At 51.5% G+C, this 19,803-nt stretch overlaps 1 protein-coding gene across 8 annotated transcripts in view; it reads left to right on the top strand.

The window, feature by feature from the left end:
• Positions 1–18,210, top strand: part of MTSS2 (MTSS I-BAR domain containing 2) — a 36,713-nt gene extending 18,503 nt beyond the window's left edge. Inside the window, exons 7-14 of one of the 8 annotated variants that reach the window (XM_056824644.1) lie at positions 2,192–2,349; positions 4,904–5,011; positions 6,073–6,170; positions 7,486–7,573; positions 9,605–9,679; positions 10,469–10,645; positions 11,799–11,964; positions 13,556–18,210. In XM_056824644.1, coding sequence (XP_056680622.1) covers positions 2,192–2,349; positions 4,904–5,011; positions 6,073–6,170; positions 7,486–7,573; positions 9,605–9,679; positions 10,469–10,645; positions 11,799–11,964; positions 13,556–14,331 — 1,646 coding nt within the window. In that variant the 3' untranslated portion in view covers positions 14,332–18,210. Of the gene's footprint in view, positions 1–2,191; positions 2,350–4,903; positions 5,012–6,072; positions 6,171–7,362; positions 7,574–9,604; positions 9,680–10,468; positions 10,646–11,798; positions 11,965–13,555 lie in introns of all 8 variants that reach the window. The other 7 variants (XM_001362731.5, XM_056824633.1, XM_007477527.3 and 4 more) reach the window with 7 other exon arrangements.
• The last annotated feature ends 1,593 nt before the right edge of the window (positions 18,211–19,803 follow it).

Here is a 19,803-nt window from a genome sequence, read left to right as displayed (position 1 = left end):
CTCCCAGAGCTTTACATTGTTCCAAGAAGGAAGCAGGCCAAAGAGGTGGGCCCTGGTCTGTTACAAAACCAGCCAGCCAGGGTTCATCCTGGCTAGCCTCCAAGGGAAGGATCTCAGGCCGACTTTAGGGAAGACTCGGGGTGACAGAGCTTTAACATCCCCCTCCACACACACAACTGAACTCTCTGGCCCCTCTAGAAACTGCCCACCTCATCTTCGAGACCCCTGTCATCTCCCAAAGGGAACTATCAAGAGGGAGCCCAGGGAGGGTCGCGGGGAACCACCTACTTCCCCTCAAAATGAGAGAAATAGCTCTCTGTCCATCAGCTGTCTTTCACACATCTCTCTTTCTCTCTGTCTCTCCTCTTCTCTTCTTTCTCCTCCCTCCCACATCCTTCCTGTAGAGCTACTTGGTAAGTCAAAAGTCGCCACCGCCACCACCGCCGCCATCCGTTCGTTCGTTCCAGCTGGCCTCCCTGGCCCTTCCTCAGGCCCTCTTCTCCCAGCTTCTCGCCCAGCTTTCATGTCTGTGTTGCATTTCTCTGTCTCATACCACTCCGACGGGGCTTGGAATGAACCTTTGCAGACCATAGTATCGAGGCAGCCAGGTCATGGCGGAGAGCTTGGGGTGGGAAGGCCGTCTCTCCCATCCGGTTACGAGTCTTCCCTTCTCCGAAGCCCCAGTGGGTTTGCTCTCCAGGAGCTGTTACTGTTCCCACCACTCCCCAGAGGTTCTGTGGGGAGGGAGGCATGAACCCATCTTCCCAGGTAGGGGAAGTGTCCAGTCCGAGGCAGAAGGACACCGATCCAGCCTACTGCCACCTGGGAATTGGCAAAGGGAGCCGTTATGGGCACCGGATAAGCTCTGACCTGGCCAGAAGGTTCCGTCCCTTCCCTAATATCGCAGGCTGTCCCACAGCCATTCCTTGGGGTTCATTACACGTCTCCCACCCCTGGCTAACAGCCCGATCTCCCTTTCCCCTGTATCTCATCCTCCGTCCTTCACACATACTCTTCCCCATTCTCTTGATTTCTTTCTTTCTCTCCCTCTCTTGCCACACTGTTCCTGGGGGAGGCAGTCATCTGGGGTGAGCCCTGGGGCTAATGCTGAGACCAATTTGGATGGGCTTGGGCCAGCCCCCTCCTGCCGGGACCCCACTCCCAGCTCTCCCCATCAGGAGTGAAGGGAGCCGGGCAGTCGAAGCTTTTCAGCTGGATTTTGTTCCTTGCTGCCTAGGAGGGCTGAAAAGTGAGGTGGTAGCTTAGCCCTAAGGCCAACATCTCACCATTGGCCTTTGCCGTAGTAGGTAACCAGAATGGGAAACCGCTTCCCAGTCTCTTCTTAGAGCCCACAAAGCCCACGGCTGTGTGCTTCGGACCACCCCCAGGCTCAGCATTTGCCTTGTCCCATCCTCATCTGCCCACTCCAACTGCATTCTGGGAAGCTGTCTTGTGGCCATCTCTCTCCTGCTCATGCGGTCTTCTTCCTGGACCAGCCCGGGGGAGGGGGGGTGGAGGGTAAAAGGATTATTTCTGGTTCCCGTTCGTGGGACCTGAATCAGAGGAGGCCTTATGGGGTGGCCGGAGGGCTCTGAAAAGCCAGGCCCTCTGCACCTGGCCACCTTTCTCTTGACCATGGAGCAGCAATTCCCAATGTGCATTGCTTCCATTTTCAGCGTGTGCTTGAGTCTGTAGCATCTCCCCGCCATGTTGCCACCTCTGGGCAGGGCATCTCTGGCCTGCGCTCTCACAGATGACCTTTGCCTTTCCCCTGGGGCCCCAGGTGGCTTTGCAGCTTTGGCTTTTGGCGTCCTTCATCCTCGTGTGTGTCTGTGCCTTCTTTGCCCTCCCTGTCCGGGACAAGCCCTCCATACCACCCTGCTTGCATGGGTCACTGCATAGTCTGCCCTAGATGGAGACCCTACAAGGCCCTGGGCTCCTCCCACCATGTGGGTTCATGCTTTCCCCTCAGCCTCCAGCCTGCACTCGGACAGCCCCCACTACAGGCAGAAGCTTTGCCTTGCTGGTCAGGACTGGTGCTGTCTAGACCCTTCCTCACACTTGGGAGGGGTGACGAGGCTGGAGAAAGGGGGCCCCTCTGTGGCCGAACCTTCTCCCAGAGAGAAGCCAGGCTTGGCCCCCTTGGAGAGAAGGGTGGCCTCCCCATCTGGGCATCTCCTGTCCCCCACAGGGAAAGGGGACCTGCAGCCCCAGCTGGACAACGCCCTCCAGGACGTGAACGACATGTACCTGCTCCTGGAGGAGACGGAGAAGCAGGCTGTGCGCCGAGCCCTGATCGAGGAGAGAGGGCGGTTCTGCACCTTCATCACCTTCCTGCAGCCTGTGGTGGTATGAGCTCCAGGGGCTGGCTGGGGCTGGGTTTAAAGGAGAGCCAAATCCAAGGGAGGAGCGATAAGAATCAATTCAAAGATCCTCCCAAACACTCTCTCCTTAGATTCCCTGAAGTAGATAGGGACAAGCGACCAAATCTTCTCCCCTGTCTGGAATGATGAAAACAAAAGGGGTCCCAGAGGCTCCATGGATTGGGAGACAATCATTGAGACAGGAGATCCTGGGTTCAAATCAGGTCGCAGACACTTCCTACCTGTGTGATCCTTAACCCCCATTGACTAGCCCTCACCACTCCCTCTTCTGCCTTAGAACCAATACGTAGTAGTAATTCTAAGACAAAAGGTAAGGGAAGAAGGAGGAGGAGAAGGAGAAGGAGGAGAAGGAGGAGGAGAAGAAGAAGAAGAAGAAGAAGGAGGAGGAGAAGGAGGAGAAGAAGAAGAAGAAGAAGAAGAAGAAGAAGAAGAAGAAGAAGAAGAAGAAGAAGAAGAAGAAGAAGAAGAAGAAGAAGAAGAAGAAGAAGAAGAAGAAGAAGAAGAAGAAGGAGGAGGAGGAGGAGGAGGAGGAGGAGGAGGAGGAGGAGGAGGAGGAGGAGGAGGAGGAGGAGGAGGAGGAGGAGGAGGAGGAGGAGGAGGAGGAGGAGGAGGAGGAGGAGGAGGAGAAGGAGAGGAGGAGGAGGAGGAGGAGGAGAAGGAGAAGAAGAAGAAGAAGAAGGAGAAGGAGAAGAAGAAGAAGAAGAAGAAGAAGAAGAAGAAGAAGAAGAAGAAGAAGAAGAAGAAGAAGAAGAAGAAGGAGGAGGAGGAGGAGGAGGAGGAGGAGGAGGAGGAGGAGAAGGGGAGGAGGAGGAGGAGGAGGAGGAGGAGGAGGAGGAGGAGAAGGAGAAGAAGAAGAAGAAGAAGAAGAAGAAGAAGAAGAAGAAGAAGAAGAAGAAGAAGAAGAAGAAGAAGAAGAAGAAGAAGAAGAAGAAGGAGAAGGAGAAGAAGGAGAAGAAGGAGAAGAAGGAGAAGAAGAAGAAGAAGAGGAGGAGGAGGAGGAGGAGAAGAAGAAGAGGAAGAAAAAGAAGAAGAGGAGGAAGAGGAAGAGAACAAAGAAGAAGGAGGAGGGGGAGGAGGAGAAGAGGGAGGAAGAGGAGGAGGAAGGAGGAGGAACTGAATATTCCAGTCAAATGTAAACTCCCAACTTGGACCATGCCATTCTTTTTCTTTATATCTCCATCACTTGCAATGGGCCCTAGTCCAAGCATAGGAGGGGCTAAATAAAGGCTTGTTGACCACCCAGATCACCACTGGACTACACCAAGCCCAAGACAAAGCCAGATGTAGCTCATCTTTCTTGAGTGGTTTGGGAGGCATTTCAGGATGGTATGTTTGGAGTTTTTCCTCTTTTCAGGACCCTCTGACAACAGACTGAGCAAGTCTATGAACCAACCCCTTCTTAGAATCATTCTTAAATACATAAAATAAAATTTGTAGGATTACAAAGGAAACCAATTAATGTTGAAATGCAGTGACCAAAACATAAAACCCCCAAGTTCAGGGCCCCCAGGCTAAGAACCCTTCTGGTAGGGCCTTGGCACTGGTTGTTATCCAGGGATGTCAACAAAAGTCTGATTTGTTGAGCTTTTTGGTTGTTTAGATTCATGAGAGACCACAGAAATGGCCTGCTGTAGTGGATGGAGAGCTGAGCTTAGAGACGGAAGGCCTGTGTCCAAGCTTAGCTTCTCAGTGCCCGAACACTGATCCCAATCAGTGATTGATGGATGGAGTTCCCTTATCAGGAGTTACCGAAACAGTGAAGTCACAGGTCAAGTCCAAAACAAAATCAAGCCTTCGCCTTCGTTGTATCTCCCTCTGAGCTGTATCCAGCCAGCACCAAGGACACGGAGGGAACTGTCCCGTGAAGCTCAGTTTTGCTCCTATATAAATATGGAGAATTGGACACTTTATGCTTCTCTGTCATGGAGGTCCCTGTAACAGAGTGAGATGATAAAGGATGAACCAAGAAGCTACTAGAATTCATGAAAAACTCATTAGAAATGAATTCTGGTTCATTCAAAAAGTGTAGACATTGGGATGGGATGGCTAGGTGGCTTAGTGGATAGAGAGTCAGGCCTAGAGATGGGAGGTCCTGGGTTCAAATCTGGCCTCAGACACTTCTTAGCCGTGTGACCCTGGGCAAGTCACTTGACCCCCATTGCCTAGCCCTTACCGCTCTTCTGCCTTGGAACCAATGCTTCCTATCCATTCTAACACAGAAAGTAAAAATTTTAAGAAGGAAAAAGTGTAGACACCCAGCCCACATAATCCCAGAGTTTCCTCAGTGATTCCCAAACTCTTGAGTTTTGGGGGAGTGAGGAGGAAGCGGGAACGGGGCAATAGGAAACAGGAAGCCGGATCTGAATATAATTTCTAAGCCCTGTTTGTGAAGAAGTCAGATTGACCCTCAGAGAGGGGTGCTCTGCCCCCCATCCCAGACCCCTGGAGGAGGAGCCCCCAGGGCAGGCGTGATGAGGTTTGCTGACTCTCCCGCTCGGGATTCTTTCCTCCCTGCCCAGAATGGAGAGATCACCATGTTGGGGGAGATCACCCACCTGCAGGGCATCATTGATGACCTGGTGGTGCTGACGGCCGAGCCCCACAAGCTGCCACCAGCCAGCGAGCAGGTGAGAGCTCTCTGTGGGAGGGGGGTCTCGTGGTGGGGGGAGGAAGGCAGGGAAGGTGTCTGGGGGATGGCCCAGGGAGGCAAGACTAGGGCCCATTCAGGAAGGCTTCCAGGAGATCAGAAAAGGATTGTGTTTATGGCTGTGAGAACAGAGAATAGACCTCCAGAGCCTTCGAAGTGTGGCTAGAACACAGGACCCAAATTCAGATCTCGCCTCCCGAACTTGCCTCGCTAGCTGACCACAGAAATTCATTCCTCTGAAGCTCAGTTTTCTCGTGTGGAAAATAAAGCTAATAATCCTCGTCAAACCTACTCCTCCTGTTCCTTGGGAGGGTTTCAATATGTAAATGTAAATCAAAATGTAAAATACTGTATAAGCCTTAAAACATTTTTATTTTCAGAGAATAGAGGTTTGGGAGTCTGGCAGACCTGAGCTCTGACAAACAGTGTCTGTGTGACCTTGGGCAAGTCACTTACCATGAATCCTCAAAGTAACCAAAGAGCAGTGGTTTTCCAAGCATGGACCGAGGGACACCCCCCCACCCCCAGGGTCCCCGTGACCCTTTCAAGGAGTCCACCAGCTCAGAAACAATTTCCTAAGAATGCTGGGCTGTTTTCATTTCTAATTCGTAGATATCAATAGATGTGACTCACATGAACCAAAACAGAGTCCTTGAGTCATTTTCCCGAGCGTAAAGGGGTCTGAGGCCAAGAAGTTGGAGCCCAGTTTCAGAGAAGTCGCCCAGCCACATCCTTTACTAATGAAATCCCAGGTCCAGCCTGGGATTGTTATTACCTGTTATTGTTATTACAGCGGGAAGCCTCCCTGGAGTTGTTCAGGAAGTGGGGAGCCCCACAGCGGGAGGAGGGCTTCCCCCTGCCTTAGTCCTTTCCTGCAGCACAAAGACCACCTGCTCCCACTGGCTACCAGGGGCGAAGGAGCAGAGCTAAGAACGGGCCTAGAAGAGGCTTCTCCGGGGTCCGAGGGGGCCTCTGCTTCTCTGGTGGCTGGGAGAAAGGAGTGCCCTGCTCCGGTGACCCTTGTTGCTACCCCTCGTTCAGGTGATCAAAGATCTGAAAGGCTCCGACTACAGCTGGTCCTACCAGACTCCGCCATCTTCCCCCGGCAGCTCTGGGTCTCGGAAGTCCAGCATGTGTAGGTAAGTGGCTTTAGAGGCCTGGTGGGGAGGGCGGAGAGGCTGGGACCCAAGCAAGGGCTTTCCCCCACCAGGCTTTTCATCCAAGCTGGCCCATGGATTTACTGTAAGGATCCAGAAGGCTCTAATCTGCGATCTGCAAACTTGCTTTGGTTTTGGTTTTTAAACCCACCAAAGACAGAAGAGCAAAGACTGGCCCATCGGGAATGAGCTGCTAAGGCAATGTGGGCTCTTGGGAAGTCAGGAGAAAACTTGTCTGAAATACCTTGGTGACCTTGGACCAGTCATTTAACCACTGAACCTCGGTTTCCTTATCTACAAATTGGGGGTGACAATACACACGATGTCTTCCTCTTAGGATGGTTCTAAGGAAGGCAGTGGAAGCCCTCTGAATGTGTGCATCATTATTACTCCACATCCATAGAAATACACACAACTATAACCACTACCCCCTCATGCTTCCTAGCATGCCTTTCAGTAGAATGGGTAGAAAGTTTTACAGAGCTCCATCTCACAACTGCCCTGGTCTAGTGCTCTTCTTACTCATGTTCCAAGGAGAAGGAAACTGAGGCAGACAGTGTAATGACTCATCCAAGATCACCTAGCTAGTACACGTGAAAGGCAGGATTTGAACTCAGGCCATCCTGACCCCAAGACCAACAGTTTCTTCGGCCACCTCTGGGAGAGTTTTAAGAGTCATTTGGCCAAGGCTTTAGTCCAAGCTTCCACAGACATAGCTGGATACCTCTGGGCAATTCCGCCTCCTCCTTGGTGTCCCTACTTGATTTCTCCCTTTACCGTAGTGACCCCTGTCTTTACTGTATTGGGATTGTGGAGGGAACAGAAAGGGTCAGTCTGAGCAGCCTGGGCATGACCTTTGCTGACCCCAGAAGCCATGAGGCCAAGGGCTTGAGGGATCGGGCCCTGCAGGCAGAGGAAGTCCCAGCCTTTCCCAGACTCCTCCCCTTCCCTCCCTGTCCTGGACAGCGTTCTGCGGCTCAGCTCCTCCCCAGTACGATGCCCATGTCTTGGAACCTGTCGTCTCACGTTGTCTTTTCCTTCCTTTACCCTCCGCCCTCCCTCCTTTCTCTCCTCCCCGCCATGGATCCCCCCTCGTCCCCTCCCACTCAACCGCCGTCATCACTCTTCTCCCCTTTACGCCTTCCCTCCCCCTCCTCTGCCACCCCCTCCCCAGCAGTGGTAACAGTACAAAGGGTGGCGCCCCATGGCCTGGCGGGTCCCAAACATACTCACCCAGTTCCACCTATCGCTACCGCAGCCTGGCGCAGCCAGTTAACACCAATACCCGCCTCTCCAGCGTCTCCTCCCACGATTCTGGCTTCATCTCGCAGGATGCCACGTACTCCAAACCTCCGTCCCCCATGCCCTCGGACATCACCAGCCAGGTGAGCAGGCTGGGCTTGGGGGGGCCAAGGATGGGGATGGGGTCGACAAGGGCTGGGAGGCTCCAGCCTCTCGTTCTCTGGACTCAATTTAGAAAAGGTGAAATTCTTGCTTTGCCCATCTACTAACTGGATGACTGTTCATCCTTCTCAAAGCTGAAGTCCTTTAACCGCTCTAATGTTCTCATCGGCAAAGGACTGGTCTAAGGATCCTTTTAGCTCCAGGGAAAAGGAGTAGACCAAGATGCACCTCAGAGGGATGCAGAACTCCCTCGATGGCCAATAGGGTAATGGGTCCTCTGTCCTGGCCTCCCCAACGTGGATGGATGCTACCTTGAATTGGAGACGAGTGAATGCTCTTGGCTCGGGGGGCAGAGAAACTAGGATCAAGAAGGGTGCCAAATCCAATATGGCGGAGAGTTCTGGACTATAGAAGGCAAGAAGAAAACTTTGGAAATAGTCTGGAAGATGGAGAGGAAATGGTGACCAGGAGAAAGAGAAATTAAGCTGACTGACCCTCCTAGAATCCTAGGAGCCAAGGCCACTCGAGGGCACTCTCTTTAGTTTTTCCTCCTTTGTGCCCCAACGTCATGGTAGCAGTGATCATAATATGTGTCCTTCAAAAAAAGGCACACATTTAGGCCCCGCTAAGGAGAGGAGGCAGACCAAGAGGAAGTTCACCTTTTTCTCTGCCCCTAGGCCATTGAGGTCAAAGGAAAGGCCAAAGCTGGGATGAACCAGGCTCTCCTGGGACTAGTTAATAGGCACTGGGACTAGTTAATTTGGCATCCATCTGCTTGCATGTTTTGGTTCTTGGCAAGGCTCAAATGAACCCTTTGTTGGCACCATAATGGTACCCATCTCAGAATGTGGCAGGATAACGTAGAGTGGTCAAATAGGAGCAAAGGGAGCCGTTCTGGGTGTGTTTTGGGAAAGGTGAAATCTTGGACAAAAGACAATGCCCTCAACTCAAAGCATCCTTTAGGGTACCACTGAAGCTTGATCCAAAGCTTCCTGGAGAAGACTTGGTTCTTTCGGGCCTACTGTGCTTTGGACCTGCCCAAGATGCTTTGGGAAGTCAAGATAATTCTATAGACACCTCGATTCTTCCCCTCCTCCCCTCAGAGACAGGGATTCCCATCCCTCTGGGGTCTCCCACCATCCTGAGGCCTCTCAAAAAGCACGACCCGGCCATTCCACCCAATATCAGGGGTTGAACCTACTGACCAAGGGGAGATGGTACTCAGGACGCAAAAGGAGGTGTACATTTTTAGACAGTCATCAGCGTTGGAATTTGTTTTGCTGGAAGATGTCTATTACCAGGGTTTTGTTTTTCTTTTCTGTTCTTTAAGTTGGGGATATGGATAAAAGGACAATAAGTGTTTTTTTAACTAAAAAATAAAATAAAGAAGAAAAAGAGCCTGGGGGGGGGCAGCTAGGTGGCTGTATGGATTGAGACCCAGGCCACACCTCAGACACTTCCTAGCTGGGTGACCCTGGACAACTTAACTCCCATTGCCCAGCCCTCACCTCTCTTCTCTCTTAGAACCAATATATAGTATTGATTCCAAGATGGAAGAAAAAAGGACAGGAGGACTCATAGGTCTTGTGGGAGAGGCTTGGGGCCAGTCTGTAATAATTATCCATTTGGAAAGAGGGGTATCTGCAGTGTTAGGGGTGGGTGCTTCGTTGGGGATGGGGGTCTTCTGGGCCATGTTCTGTGTGTACCAAGAGCCTGAGCTCTTTTGTTCACACTGTGTAGGTGACTTCACGTGAGTGTGTGTCTGTGGTTCTCCCTCCCTGGTGACAACATGGGATTTGGGGTTCTTGCTGTGGAGCTCTGGGGTGGGGGGGACATCTGTGTGTTTGTGTATCTGTGTGTATGTGTGTGTATCTCTGCTGCCGCATGCCCTCACCCTAACCAGGTTTATTCTCTCCTCCTCCACTCCGCTCTCCTCCTCCTCTCTCCTCCGCTCTGCTCCGCTCCTCTCGCTGTCCGCCTGTGTCTGGCGGTTTGCTCCTGCTGCACCGCAGAAGTCCTCCAGCTCAGCATCCTCGGAGGCCTCGGAAACCTGCCAGTCAGTTAGCGAGTGCAGCTCCCCCACCTCGGTCAGTGTTGCCTCCAGGACAGGCAGGGCACGGGAAGGAAACCAAGAGGAGGAGAGGTTGGGCGTTCCTGGCCTCGTCCCTCCTCCCCGAGGGTCTGCGGGTCCTGGGGAGCAGGGTGGGAAGCGTCTTAGCTTAGAGGGTGCCAAGACCACAGGAGGGTCACTACTGCGTCCCAGTCCCTGCATCCTTCCCCTTTCGCTACCATTAACCTATGGGCTGCTTGGGGGCGCCTTCTCAGCCCTACCCTTTCCTGCCTATGTCTCCGTTTGTTGCCTCGTAGCCAGTGGCCTTTGGGAGAACAGAAATGGGAGGCGAGAATGAGCTGGGGAATGGAAAGGAAGGTGCTGGTCTCCGAAGGAAAGCCTACAGCTCCTCTGGAGCTCTCTCCATCAGTCCCCCCATCCTTCCACAAGCCAAACCTGACTTATCCCCCAGCTTCAGCATCAAGATTTAGCTTGGGGGACGGAGAGATCAGGCTGTGGACTTCCTTCGGCTGACTGCTCTGTTCTTTCTGATGATGCAATTCCCTTCGCTATCACAACTTCCACCTCTTTGCCCCCAAAACGGAAGAGGATTTTGGGGGAAAGGTTGGGGAAGGGAGGAACGACAGCGCTTTGAAAACAAGTCATCCTGAGGGCCAGCAGAGATGAGGGTTCTTTCTGGGGGCAAATGTGGGGAACAGCCAGCTGTCCAATGTCCTGCCATCTTCTTGTTCTGGCCTTAATCCTATTGGCACTATCCTGCCCACTTACCCGTCACTCAATATATGCCTGCTCTACCCACCTTCAGGACTGGTCCAAGGCTGGCCCATATGACCAGCCAGTGGCAACCACTCTACAGCGGAGGAAGGACCGCGTAGAACACCTGAGGGAAGCAGAAGTGGGTCCGGGCAGCGGAGGCTATCCCAGCAGTGCTGGAGAAGAGACGCCTCGACCCAGAATGTCTCCCGCAACTATTGCAGCTAAGGTACACCATCAACTTGGGGAGCATCACTGGCAAGAGCAACCCACAAGCCCTCCTCTAAACTGGAGGTGCCCAGAGACCCAACACTGGAAAGAATTGGGAGCCAGGAGGTACCCCAGGCCTAGCTTCTCATTGACTTTCCTTTCCTTGGCCCTGAACTAAGTGATCAGTACATGAGGGTCAAAGACATGAGAGGTGCCCTTCAGTAAACATGTTCAGAAACCCAGGCTAAGGATAACCAGGAAGCGTGAGCAAGAGCTCAGAGGTGGAAATTTAGAAAAAAGAGCAATCTGAAGCACAAAGGTAGAAGAGAAAAAAAAAATAGGAACAAAAGTTCTTTTTTTTTCTTTTTCAGTTATCAAGCATTTATTTTTTTCTCCTTTCCCCTCCTCCTCCCAACAAAAACAAAAACTTTGTGACTAATAAGCAGACAAATTTCCACTTTGACCATGTGTCTCAGTTGCCATCTTGGTCCTTGCCCTCACTGTCAGGAGGTGGAGAGGAGGCTTCACTGTTGGTCCCCTGGGATCATGGTCGATCATTACATTTATCAGAATTCTTGGGGCTTTCAAAATTATGTATTTTTATACTGTTAATGTTAAAGTAGAAATTGTTCTCCTGGTTCTTCTCATTCAAGTCTGCATCCGTTCATACAAATCTTCTCAAATTTCTCTGAAACTATCTCTTACACCATTTCTTTTTTTTTGAGAAAAATTGTATTTAATTAGTTAATTTAGAATAATTTCCCACCCCCCCAACCCCTTCCCATAGCCGATGCACAATTCCACTGGGTTTTGCATGCCTTACACCATTTCTTACAGAACAGTAGTATTCCATTATATTCATTGGCTCAAATTTGTTCATAAGTACCCCCAAAGTCTTAAATTCATGAAGTCTACTTGTCCCCTTAGAGGAACAGAGGAAGAAGCCTGGCTAGCTGAAGTTAAGGAGGAATATTTGAGTTTGGGGCTGGGGCTGGGGCTGGGGGAAAGGGGAGAAGGGCATGCTCTCGAGCATAGATACAAACACTGGCTCCGGATGAGGGGTGTAGGGTCAGGGATGGGGTCCTGCATCTGAGGGCAGGTTGACCCACCTTCTTAGCTTCTGGATTTGTCTTGAGGGGCTCATCTTGACTCCATCTTGACTATTCCTCCAGCATGGTGAGGAGGTCTCTCCAGCTGCCAGTGACCTGGCCATGGTGCTGACACGTGGCCTGAGCCTTGAGCACCAAAAGAGCAGCCGGGACTCCCTGCAATATTCCAGTGGATACAGCACACAAACAACCACCCCCTCCTGCTCTGAGGACACCATTCCCTCTCAAGGTACTGCCCTGGGGCCATCGATGGGATTCTTAGAACAGCAGGCAGAAGAAAGTATGCAGTAGCCAATAGCAGGCGGTGCTTATATAGATCTTTACCAATATTATCACATCTGGTCCTCACAGCAGCCCTGGGAGTTCGGTGCTATTATTAAATCCCATCTTACAGGTGGGGAACTAAGGCTGAGAGGGGCTGACTTGCCAGTAGTCACACAGCTAATAAATGCCTGAGGCTGAATTCAAAAAGTGGAAGAAATTGGGCTTGAGGGCAGAAGATTTTAGGATCAGAGATTTAGCTATGATGCAGGTCAGGTAGTCCAATGCCCTCATTTTACAGATGAGGAGACTGAGGTCCAGAAACGTTGAGTCATTTGTTAAGCATTTCCTATGTGCTTCATAAACACTTGACAGCTTGATAAGCTCTGGGGATAAAGAAACTCTCCCTGCCTCCAAGGAGCATGCATTCTAAGAAGAGCGATGTGCTTCAAGGAAAGCAAATGGCAGCAAAGGGCTTGGAACCCAAGTCCTCTGACTCCAAATCTAGTACATTTTCCATTATGCCTGTGGGTTCGAATGTTGGTTCTGCTGTGATGTCAAGCAAGTTATTTTTCCTCTCTTGGTCTCAGTAACATGGTCTTCCTGTAAAATTAGGGGCCCAGACTAAAGAATCTCTAGAACCTCTTCTGGTACCAACTCCTTCATCACATAAGGCAGGGGTTCTGAACCTTTTTTTCCCTTGATGTCATAGAGTCTTTCACAGTCTAGTGAAGGCTATAAACTCCTCAGAATCATGCTTTACAATGTGTAAAACAAAATACATAGGACTACAGAGGAAAATCATTATATTGATCATATTATATTAAAAAGCAGTTATCAGAATTTTTGGAAGAACAAATTCATGGCTAGCTAGATTGCTCAGTGGATAGAGAGCCAGGCCTAGAGATGGAAGGTCCTGAGTTCAAATGTGACCTCAGATACTTTCTAGCTGTGTGACCCTGGGTAAGTCACTTAACCTCCATTACCTAGCCCTTACCATTCTTCTGCCTTGGAACCAATTCAAAGCATTGATTCTAAGATGGAGGATAAGGGTCTAAAAAAATTCACAGACCCCAAATTAAGAAACTTTATGAGAACTATTTGGAGATGTTACCTTCTGAAGTACAAACCCAGTTAACAGGTGGGAAAGAGAAGTCCGTTATCATGGTGCAAAGAGGATGTGATTCCCAAAGCCCCTCCTTGCTCCATCCATTCTCATCTATGTGTTTCCTGAAGAAGAAAAGCTAAAGTTCAGCTTTCATTGGGAGTGAGAAGCTATGATGGGTGTAGGGAGAAGGAGGCGAAGCTTTGTCTCTTCTATGTTTTATAGAGCCCCAAAGTGGTCAGGAGGTGAAAAACTTCCTAGCGTCAGAGCCTACCCCTAATGTGGCATCTAATGCTAAAAAATGTAAGAGCTACCCTGGTGTTTCCTGGGGTGGGTGGGGATGCACTAGGGATGAAGGTGTATGTATGTGTGTGCCTTCAGCACCTAGGACAGGGACTGCTTTCCCATGAATGTCCATGTATGGTGATGCTGCTGTCTCTCCTGGGGGCTCCAGGTTCAGACTACGACTGCTACTCAGTGAACGGGGATGTGGAAGGCGAGGGGCAGAGCGAGTTTGACAAGTCTTCCACCATCCCCCGAAACAGCAACATTGCCCAGAATTACCGTCGGATGATCCAGACCAAGCGACCCGCCTCCACAGCCGGACTGCCCACAGGCATGGCCCTGCCTTCAGGTGCCCCACCAGGTGTAGCCACCATCCGTCGCACACCTTCCACCAAGCCTTCTGTGCGCCGCACTCTCTCCAATGCTGGCCCCATCCCCATTCGTCCACCTATCGTCCCAGTGAAGACCCCTACAGTGCCCGATTCGCCTGGCTACACAGGCCCAACCCGAGTGGGCAGCGAGGAGTGTGTCTTCTATGCTGATGATGCTTCCTCGCCCCATGCCCCTGATTTTGCTAAGGCCTCCCCAAAACGGCTGAGCCTGCCCAACACTGCGTGGGGCAGCACCTCACTGGAGGTGGCCAGCTACCCAGGAGCCGGACAGTCTCTCTCAGCTGAGGAGGCAGAGGAGGAGCAGCAGCTGGCAGCCAATCGCCATAGCCTGGTGGAGAAGATTGGGGAGCTGGTGGCAGGTGCCCACGCTCTTGGAGAAGGGCAGTTTCCCTTTCCCACTACTCTATCCACCACCTCAGGAGAAGAGACGCCTATCCCACCCCCCGCTGCTTCCAGTGACCCTCCAGCTGAAGACATGCTGGTGGCCATCCGGCGTGGGGTGCGTCTTCGAAGGACCATCACCAATGACAGATCTGCTCCCCGAATCTTGTGATGTTGCTGCCACCTCCCCTGCCTCCCAACTGAGGGAGCCCTCAGGGTCTGGCCTGAGCAGCTGAGGCCACGTGAGAGAGGAATTAGGAGAGAAAAACCATTGGGAGCCACATTAAATTTTTAAAAAAAGGAACAATAAAGGAGAAAAAGAAAAGTTAAAAAAATACCAGGCAAAGCCACTTTATGGATAGAGACACAGAATCTAGATTTTAAAATTTAAACAAGAAAAAACTTCTTTAACAAATCTTGGAAAGGTGGAGCCATTAGGCCTTGAACTCTTCTGGAGTCTCTTTTATACTTTGTCTCACCCACTCTGTTCCCTTCTCCTCTCCTCATCTCCTTGCCACCCCTTGCCTTCTGCACATCTTCCCCCTCCCCAGTGAGTGGTGGGGAAAGGTGTTCCTGGCCATCCACAAGTCAGGCCTGGGATCAGCAGCTCCACAGCTCACCCAGCACTAACACACACATACATGCAGCCTCCTGCAAAAGAAAGAAGTGACTCGTGGTCTTTCTCGAACTCCGTTCTGTTCATCGTCTCGTCCTAACTGGGGTGCCTGTCCCTAATCTGAGCCACTTCTTGGTTCCTCCTTCTCTCGTTCTTGCCTCTCTCCTCTGTTCTTTCCTTCCTTCTCAATCTCTTGGCTCTCCACATTAGCCATGATGGCAGGCAGGAAAGGGAGATGACGAGGCCAGTACCGTTTCAGAGAGTCGTGGGGCCCCATCGGCGGAGGTCTTTTTGCTTCATTTGAAGGAGCAGTGAGGTGGGCCAGAGCCTACCAGGAAGCTTCAGAGCTCCACTTGGGAGCCACCAGGAGTCAACTATCGCCTTGGCCTTGGCAGTAGTTGAGGCTTTGCCCTAGGCAATATGGTGCCAGGGTTGTCGGAGGTGTTGGTAACCAGAGAGAGGTCTTGGTCTTCTAAGGTCTTCTCTACTCTTTACCTTCCTTTCCCTCGTCAGATATGTTGATGGGCAGAGCTGGGAAAAGGAAAGCGATGTCCAGAGTGCTATGGAGAAACGTAGTCCACGGAGGCTGTTGGCAGCATCTCCAAAGGAAGCGGGTCTAAGTTGAGCACCTTGTGACGGTAACTCTGGTGGCACTTTTGGGTCAGTTTCAGCCATCCTGTCACCCCAACCCAAGCCTTGGGGTCAGGGGCTAGAGCTGTACAGAGGGGATGTGTGTAGGGAGGGGGTGGGGGTTATTTTGTTAATATAATAATAAAATGAAGGCGATTATACCTGGGTGAAGATGGTATGTGTGAATGTGAGGGATGGCTGTGCGAGTGTGTGTTGGCATAAAAGTTGTATCTCTCTGCAGAGAGGGATGTGTGTGTGTGTGTGTGTGTGTGTGTGTGCACGTGGCACACACCCACGTGACAGAAGCAGCTGAATTGTAGCCGTATGGGTCTTTGGCAGGAAAAGGGAAGTTGTGTTTGTTGTTAGAAAGCCATGGAGTGGCTGATATTCTCTCTCCAGTGTCTGGAGTTTGGCCCAAATGGTCGGGAGGGCCTGGGGGCTCTATGCTAGAGATTCCTTGGTGGCCCATGGCAGGGTGAAGGGCAGTGAGGGAGGCAGGAGAAGGGGGGGGGCGATTATTGATGATTGGCTTTGACCCTCTGTGACCAGAGGAGATGCCATCTATGAAGCCCCCATCCGCTGGCTCTAGTCTTCCCAGCCTGTGCCAGGAAGCAGCAGGTGTGGCGTGGCAGGGCAGGGAGGGTCTTGTCTGCCCCCATACAGTGCCAAAATGCTGCCCTCATGTAGGGCAGGGGGCGGGGGCTCGGGCCACAGAGAGTGGCCACAGAAGCTTCACCCCCTCATCTTTCCTTTTCTTCCACCACTCCGTAGTCGAAACAGGGTAAAAAGCATGTGAGATTAAGGCAAGAGGAGTGATTCCTGTGCCCAAGGGGGACAAAAAGGGCTTGGGCTCCAATCCAAGGAAGTTTCAGGGTGTTTGGGGTCCTGACCACCACCATCTCCTTGAGACAGGGTGGTCACTGGCCTTGGGAAAACTGGTTTTTCCTTGTGTCTTGGTTAGTAATAAACGGGAGCCTCGTTCCTCCACTGCCCTTTGCCTTAGGAACCCAAAGACATCTTTCTAGTGCCATAAGATAAAGGGGTCTCTGGATTCATGGCAAGAAAACCAAATTCATCCGAATTTCCTCCCCTTTCTGTCGGGGACTTCAAATAGCATTATCTACATTCGGGGCGCTTCTTCTCAGGCTTCAGGGGGGCCCTTTAGCTTCCGTCTCAGGAGCCCCCTGAAGCATTCCTGAGCTAGAAAACCTGAGGGCAAAGAAGGGGGCCTGGGGAGAGCTCTGAGGCTGGGGGCTGAGAGATGGTGGCAGGGACGGAGGATGGCCGGGGGATGGAGAGCAAGGCTTGCTCCTTGGGCAGAGTAGCCGGTTTGGAAAGCGTTGGGCTGGAGTCTGTCGTGCAGCCGGTGCCATGGGCACCTTTTTGCACGTGAGCTGATGGTTTGCGGTGGTTTGGAGCACGGGATGTGCTGAGGGTTTGCAGCTGGTGAGTGTGGTTGGGGTGGGGAGGGATAGGGTGGTGGGTGTGTTTGGGGAGGGAGGGTGTAGAGGAGCAGTTTGGTGTCGAGTGTCGGGAAGTATTAGGAGTTCCTCTCCCTCTGTGCCTGCCCTTTTCCCCCTTGCTCCCTTATATGCCAGGAACGTCATTGGACTGCTTCTCAGGGGCCCCGTTCGGTCATAAAGAACCTCTGCCATAGCCCTGGCTCCGAAGCTGGGTCCAAACACATTGAGGGAGGGATGCTCTGAGCCATGGCCAGGAAGGAGGTGGGGGTGTTGGGCTTTGCACTCTCCCATTGGCTTCCCTCTTGACCAGCAGGGTTCAGAGTGGTTCACTCCGTGGCGGTGGGGCAGAATTTTCCGCTGTGCAAAATTCGCTGAACACTAGGGGAATCCCAGCCCTCATCTGGGCTTTGGCATCCCCTTAGCGTCCTGGGTTCCAGCTTCTTTGAAAACAGAGGATGGATTAAACGTGTGGCCTCCCCATTAGCTTTTTCCAAGATGTGCAGGAACACTCTTGTCCTTTGGTTAAAGACAATGGGAGCCCCCCAGAGGGTTTCAGGTGAGGGATGCTCTCTTTCCTCATTTCAGCTCCTAGGGCCATGCAGTTCTTGCTCTTGCTCTTTGGCCCCTTCCAGGCAGGAATAAGAAATGCTCTTTCTTCCCAAAGAAGAGAAAAGGCCCCTGGGGCCCTCTGCATGCCACGCTTTCCCAAAGTGATGATTTAGAGGAAAGGACAAGGAGCAGGACAGAATCAGGACAGGCATTGGGCCTCTGAGGAAACCCCCAAATCCTTCCCCCTAGGCTGAGCCCATCATACCCCCATTGCCCCTGAAAGCACCCCTGGTGTTGTATATAGAGCTCCAATTCCGCCCAGCCCTACCCCATCATTAGTAATTAGTAATAACCATGTAGGCCCCGGCCCGCCAGCCCTGTGACCGGAGCCAACAATACCGCCACATGTAGACTTTTCTTTTTTGTTTAGTTTGGGGATTTGTTTGTTTTTATTTTTTCATTTTGTACAGAGAAAAATCCCTTTCAAAAGTGTCTTTCGACTGACGTAACTTTTCTGGTGCTGTGGTTAACCTGTTCCGTTTTTTAATTTATTTTCCCCCCTTGCCCCGTGTTCCTGTCTTCCCTTTGGCTCCCCCTTCCTCATCTGCTCCCAACCCCTCCGCCCCGCCATCGCTTCCTTTCTTTTCGTTGGTTTGTTTGTTGGACTTTGGATAAATGATCCTCTTCCCCTCCTGCCCCTCCATGATCCAGCCCTTGAGTTGAATAGTCACTGCTACAAGTAACAAACGCACTGTGAACACTCCAGTATTAATAAAAGCTGTACTGTAATGACCGAATGCCTCCGCGAGCCTCCTGCCTGGCTTCCTGTTTCTCAGTGCTACCCACCTCCTCTCTTCCCTCTGCCTCACCCCTTCCTTCCCGCGCCTTCCTCTACGAAGCTGGACGCTCGCTCGGCGCTGGCTTCTGGGTTTCACGCTTTGCTTCCACGAGTCTAAAACACCCTGCTAGAAACCATCGAGTCCTCGGGAGGAAGAGAGGGCAGCCGAGCTGGGTCAGCCACCAATGAGGTGATTGTGAAAAGCCACGAGTCGGGCTAAGGCTGTTACCACTCGGGCCAGTTCCCATCCAGCATGACCTGCTGCTGCCAATTTTATAAAAAAGATGTAGCTAGATTTGGGGGCAGGAGAGAGTCCTCCTCATCTCCCGCACCCGTGCCTTGGGGCTCGTGGTTCTCTTGGTGATGTCCAAAGGCAATTGGAGTAGATAAAGTAGCTAATCAGCACTTACCACATACCAGTCCCTGTGCTAAATCCCAGGGAGATGATGGATGGATGGATGGATGGATGGATGGATGGATGGATGGATGGATGGATGGATAAATGATTGGATGAATGGATGGATGAATGGATGAATGGAGTATGCATGGATGGATAAATGGTTGTATAGATGGATGGATGAATGAATGGATGGATGGATGGATGGATCAATGGATGGATAGAACAGGCAGACAGATAGCTAAACAGATATAATTTTTTAAAGTACACTGCCTAGCTGTGTGACCCTGGGCAAGTCATTTAACCCCAATTGCCTAGCCCTTACTACTCTTCTGCTTTGGAACTAATATTTAGTAGAGATTCTAAGACAAAAGGTGAGGGTTAAAAAAAAAATTAGTTGAAGGAACCAGAGAAGTTTAGCCTGGAGGGACAAAACCCTCCAAACTTGGGGGATCTGAAGGAGGGACAATAAAGTTCCAAAGACTCTCCCAGATATCTTCAGGTGTTTGGCAAGGCATCCAGTGGAAAAAGGAATCGGCTTTTCCCAGCCAGAAGCCAGAGGGCAGAACTAGGAAGCATTCATTGGGGCTTGTAGAGGCAGATGTTGGCTCTAAGTAAGGAAACAAACCACCTGAGCAGTGCAAAAGGAAGGGGGGGGGGGGGGACTGGGAGCTAATAGCAAACAGCCTTGATTTTTTTCTGGGGAATATGAGAGTGGGAAGAGGAAGGAGCTTAAAGCAGCTCATTGGGACCCGCTTAGCACAGTGCCTGGCACCGACTAGGCACCTAGTAAATGCTTGTTCCCTTGGCCCTCTGCCGAGCAGCCTCATCTCTCCTGAACCCGTGAGTCCCTGGCCTGAGGGAATGTGGATGGGCCTTTCCCCTTTGCCAAGGGCACGCTAGGGGTATAAATCCTACACCAGCAGAGCAAACTCAAAACCTTACGTAGCGGACTGTGACCTGATGGAACGGCTCCCCTCGCCCAGCGCCAGATACAGCTGAAGCTCCAGGAAGGCTCCCCCACCCTTCCTGAGTTAGTCTGCATCTGCTAGAAGCATCTTCCTGTCCTAGTTTAATCCAAAAAAAAATGAGGGCAAGGGAAGATGAAAGACCAAAAGCCAGGCTTTGGCACATACCGGCAATATGGTACC

This window comes from Monodelphis domestica, chromosome 1, assembly GCF_027887165.1.
Source record: "Monodelphis domestica isolate mMonDom1 chromosome 1, mMonDom1.pri, whole genome shotgun sequence".
NCBI lineage: Eukaryota > Metazoa > Chordata > Mammalia > Didelphimorphia > Didelphidae > Monodelphis > Monodelphis domestica.
Note: the sequence above shows the minus strand (reverse complement) of the source record. Positions and strands in the feature narration are given on the sequence as shown.